General features: G+C 39.3%; 1 protein-coding gene across 2 annotated transcripts in view; it reads right to left on the reverse strand.

Annotated features, from left to right (window-relative positions):
* Positions 1–5,000, reverse strand: part of LOC144981053 (uncharacterized) — a 55,639-nt gene that overhangs the window by 652 nt on the left and 49,987 nt on the right. For both annotated transcript variants that reach the window (XM_078929147.1, XM_078929146.1), the window contains exons 5-6: positions 3,746–3,916; positions 1–2,696 (exon numbers count right to left, since the gene is read on the reverse strand). The exon at positions 1–2,696 is cut by the window's left edge and continues 652 nt beyond it. In XM_078929147.1, coding sequence (XP_078785273.1) covers positions 1,736–2,696; positions 3,746–3,916 — 1,132 coding nt within the window. In that variant the 3' untranslated portion in view covers positions 1–1,735. The remainder of the gene's footprint in view (positions 2,697–3,745; positions 3,917–5,000) is intronic.

Consider the following 5,000-nt stretch of genomic DNA (forward strand, 5'->3'; position numbering starts at 1 on the left):
TCAGTATACTTAGTTTAAGATTACCTAATGAGATCACCTAAATGTCTCATCCTAACAAAATCACAGGTCCCCAGGAAGAGGAACACACTCAAAAGTTTACAAATCATAATATATGTAAAACAAACAGTCAGGGTATCTGGCCAGGACCAGGACAAAACCAAGTAATCTCATTCCAAGACAAAGACAGAAGGCCTGTTGGAATCCAGATACAGGGAGATAGAAGACAGTAAGTGCCTCCCTGCCCGCTATGGACGGTCGGGAACCCCACCCAATTAGAATCGTCTTATCGTCTTCTCAATAAGACAAACAAAATAATGTTGGCTTATTTCTGGCCACATGTTACATTTTCATCATCTGAACTGTACCTACTACCGACGAGTAGATAGATAATATATGCAGGTTTGATATCCGAACGCAAGTATTGGACAAGTTTCTCATAGTTGTAATGCGTCATATTTTTTGAGATATCCATTACACCAATGAGCCCATAAGGAATAGGCTTCAACGGTTGTGACGTCACTTCATTCGTAATGACGCATAGTAACTTAGTAACTGGTTCTAAACTATCGGAACAATGGCGGACGCCCTTATGAAATACTTCTCCGACGAGCATAAAAGTGTATCTAGTGGAGAAAAACGTTATAATTCCGATCATGTTGTGACTTTTATACATTCTGATCACATGACATGTGAAAATGTCCAAGCCAACATGAAGAATAAAAAGTACCGATTTTCTTTGTATAGAACCAAGCTGCTCGTTGATGGGCGGATGTGACATCAGACCATTGGATCCAATTATTGGACAAGTTTCGCATAGTTGTAATGGACAATATTTTGCGTCATATTTTTTGAGATGTCCATTACACCAATGAGCCTATAAGGAATTAGGGGTTATCAGACCTTCAAATAAGTACACGTCCGTACCAACAGACTTATTTGCAAGTCTGATAACTCAAATTGCTAAGGGCTCATTTTTGTAATGGAAATACTCTAAAAAGTAATAAACTAAAATGAATATATCAGCTTAAAAAAAAAAAAAAAAAAAACACGAAATAACCAAACATGGAACGTTTCGGGCTCAAAACTCTTCTTCAGCCAACAACAAAAACAATAATAATAAAACATAAATACATTACTTAGACGGCAAAGAAACGATTACTCTTAAACTATTGCAAAAATGATGTCCATGTTAAATCAAGCCCATAATTTGTGTTCGGATATCAGACCTCAAATAAGTACACGTAGGTTCCAACATAATAATACCGTTTTGGGTGATGGAGCAGATAATATGATGATGGACAAAAGCCACCATTTATTTGCGGGTTTCATCGTGAGAGTCAACAATTTTAACATCAGGCAAAATTTGACTGCCGGTACTCTTCCGACGGGTATTATAAATAAATAAATAAATAAATAAATAGAATATTCATTTGGACATTTTCGTATATATTTCCCCCCAGAAGGCCATAATACGGAACCATATCTCGATTTCATATAGTACTAGTCGCCTGCTAGACGGCCAATTTGAATTAACACTCTTACAATTTCCGTCACTGCGTGTAGCCAGGTACTTATTTACACATGAGTCAAGTGGAATAAAGACGAGTGTAAAGTGCCTTATCCAAGGTAACGACGTCGAGAGTGGAGTTTTTCACGATCACTGCCACTGATCACTATAATTATTGTTCACTTTGTGACAGGACGAGGCACCGTATACACTTGAGCCACCCAGCTATTATCTTTTGGTACTTAAAATTTTACCGAGATCCCAAGGCCTGGAGTAATCAAACGCATTGGTATTGATAAAACTACCGTCTCTTAAATTCTTTAACCATAAAGGGGTTTGGTCATATCCGAATAGCCTGATATCATCAGAATATACTTTATTTATGTCACTCAACAAATTTGGATCGTCCACAGTCATAAACGCTTCTTTCATGGCTTGGATTTTCTGAATTTTAAGTTCTGCTTTATCTATTGATAAGTTACTAGCCTCTGTCAAAAGTTTTATAAAGTCTCTTGATTTCATATCTTTAATTTCAATTGATGAGAGTTTTAGATTTTTCCTCCAGCTGACAAATCCTCGAATTTGGTTCTTTCGCCAAATTCTTTGAAGAACGGCCTCCTTCGAGATACATTTTAATGAGGAGGCAAGCCAACTTCCGCTGAGTGCATCAGTAGCCGAGTCGGCAATAGCGTCTAGAGTGGTCTCCCTTTTCATCGAATTCAGGCGAAGAAGAGTTGTGTTCAAATGCATGTAATCGAATAACAATTTAATATCGTCTCCAAAACTTTCCATTTTTCCGATTACCGTGTATGACACAGCGCAAGGCGTGCACATTTTATTTATAGGCATGACGTGTGCATCATTGGTTGATGCGACATTGATGACGTATTTCACTAATTCTTTAAACGTCACGTCGTGACCACAATGGGAATGGCCGCGGGTTTTATGGTGGTTTTCACGATATCTGACAATCGCTGGTAAGCCCCAAACTGTCCAGTAATACGGGTTTGGTGGTAAAAGTTTGTCGATGTATGCGGAAAAAATTCTTGAGTGTGGATCCCTGACGAATAGAAGTTTGGCTGATTCACTGAGTAATTGTTCTAACTCCTTTCCACTTCGTTTAGTTGCTGGTAGGTGAAGGTCACCCATCGACCTCAATGCCTTTCCAATCGGGACATCAAATGGTGATCTGTCGAAATGAAATAAATATACAGAACAGAAAAAGAATGACAAAGAGGAATAAAATAAACGAAAAGATTGATGAAAATTGGGCTTTGTTTGCTGAGATTTTGTAAATGGTTGTGAATATCCCGCCATTTATCTCTCTCTCTCTCTCTCTCTCTTTCTCTCTCTCTCTCTCTCTCTCTCTCTCTCTTTCTCTTTCTCTCTCTCCCCTCTCTCTCTATCTATCTATCTCTATCTAGCTATCTATCTATCTCTCACTCTCTCTATATATATATTGTTCTCTCTAACTTCTACTCTCTATCTCTTTCGCCGTCTGTATGTGTATGTGTGTGTGTGTGTGTGTATGTATGTGCGCGCGCACGCGTGAAAGTACGCGTGCTTGTGTGGAGAGGATTAATGATTTCCATGCAGAATTTCCGAACAGAAAAGAGACGCTTGCTTTCCTCAAAAAATCACCCAGAATACGTTTGCTGCTTAATGTTTGAGCGCTTGTAAGAACTAAGAGTATAAAAAAAAAAAAAAAAAAAAGAAACCAACAAACAATCAGTGATGGGTCATTTACAAAACTAACCTATGGTCTTGCATAAACGTCTCACTATATAATTGGTTAATTGAAGGGAGAGTATATCTTTTAGTTTCTTTAACCAACATTTCATCGGTTATGCCCCTTGGAATAAAATTTACAACTCTTGGTCAATTGGAAAAGATCTGTTTTGTGATATTACTCTTCTTCTCTCCGGCTCCAAAAAAGAAGTAGAGGGTGGAATTGACAAAGAGAAGAAGGAGGAGGAAGAAAAAGAAGAAGAAGAAGAAGAAGAAGAAGAAGAAGAAGAAGAAGAAGAAGAAGAAGAAGAAGAAGAAGAAGAAGAAGAAGAAGAAGAAGAAGAAGAAGAAGAAGAAGAAGAAGAAGAAGAAGTAGAGGAGGAGGAGGAGGTGGACGAAGAGGAGGAGGAGGAGGAAGAGGGGGAGGAGGAAGAGGAAGAGGAAAAGGAAGAGGAGGAGGAGGCGGAAGAGGAGGAGGAGGAGGAGGAAAAGAAGGATGAGAAGTTATACCTGACAGGGTCCGTGTATTGTAATTGGTAGACGAATCTTCTCCAGAACGTTGAGGCAACCTTCTCAACTGGACAATAATAGAATTTATGTTTGGCGTTGTAATGCACCGTGCGTGTAGCAGGCACCTGGGTAGCCATTTGGACGTCCGAACACACGGTTTTTATGCGTGTCCTGGGGAAGAAAGTTGACATTTACAATCTGTAATTCAGAAAAGTGAATGGAGCAGGCCCTGACGTTGATAGTAACAGAGATCGTAGATAATATTCTACGCTCTCTGATAATAACAAGAAATGAAGTGAGTAGAAAAGTGCCAGAAGACAACAGAGAATAAAAACTTCGCGCGCGGCGGCGATGGGGGATCGAACCCGCCACCTTACTGGTACGACAACTCCGCCTGGCCGGTGAGATCGTGACTCTCGTGAATAGCTCATACGGTAGAGTCACGATCTCCCCGGCCAGGCGAAGTTGTCGTACCAGTAAGGTCGCGGGTTCGAGCCCCCAATGCCGCCGTGAAGTTTTTATTCTCTGTTGTCTTCTGGAACTTTTCGACTCACTTCATTTCTTTCACTTACAATCTGTAATTTAACTCCTTTCTATTTTCAGGATTATACCCAAAGCACCATACTTTCTCAACACAGAAATTGATTGTTTACACTCATTTCAAAAGCAATAAGTACAGACTAGACCGGTATATATAATTTCTTCTGTAAAACGAGCTTTATGAAACAATATTAAGGTTTTATAGCTATAACAAAGATTTGTCTTTAAATTTTATAATGTGGCAAACAAATCTAAAAAAGAAAATGTTCCTGGTATCGAACAAATGTGACGTTTTCCCTGTAGTTGGTTAGCAGAGGGTTAAAGGGAACGAGAGCTTCTAGATAAAGCAAAGTCTACTTAGTTTCCTCAAAATGCTAGAGGAAGAATGAAGTTGACATCACTCGGCTCTTTACTATTGTTTTTTTTTTCTCGTTTATGAGTAATTCTCACTAAACTGTATTAACCAGACTATAAAAGTTCATGGTTACACATAGTTTTGTGTGTTGGTCCGTTAAACTTCCGGATGACAATGTTGTGAGCTTCTTAGCCAAGCGCATACTATCTATATTGAGGGGGAGGGGGGAGGGTGTCATGGTATGACGCTTGAAAGATTTTCTTACAATTTTTTTTTCTACAAAGACAACGCTGTAATAGGACCAGGCACCCATTTCACACCCGGGTCCGGTGAGAAGATGTGAGTGAAGAGTCTTTTCGA

Source organism: Berghia stephanieae, chromosome 10 (assembly GCF_034508935.2).
Source record: "Berghia stephanieae isolate SIO BIC M18660-M18661 chromosome 10, UCSD_Bste_1.3, whole genome shotgun sequence".
NCBI classification, from domain to species: domain Eukaryota; kingdom Metazoa; phylum Mollusca; class Gastropoda; order Nudibranchia; family Aeolidiidae; genus Berghia; species Berghia stephanieae.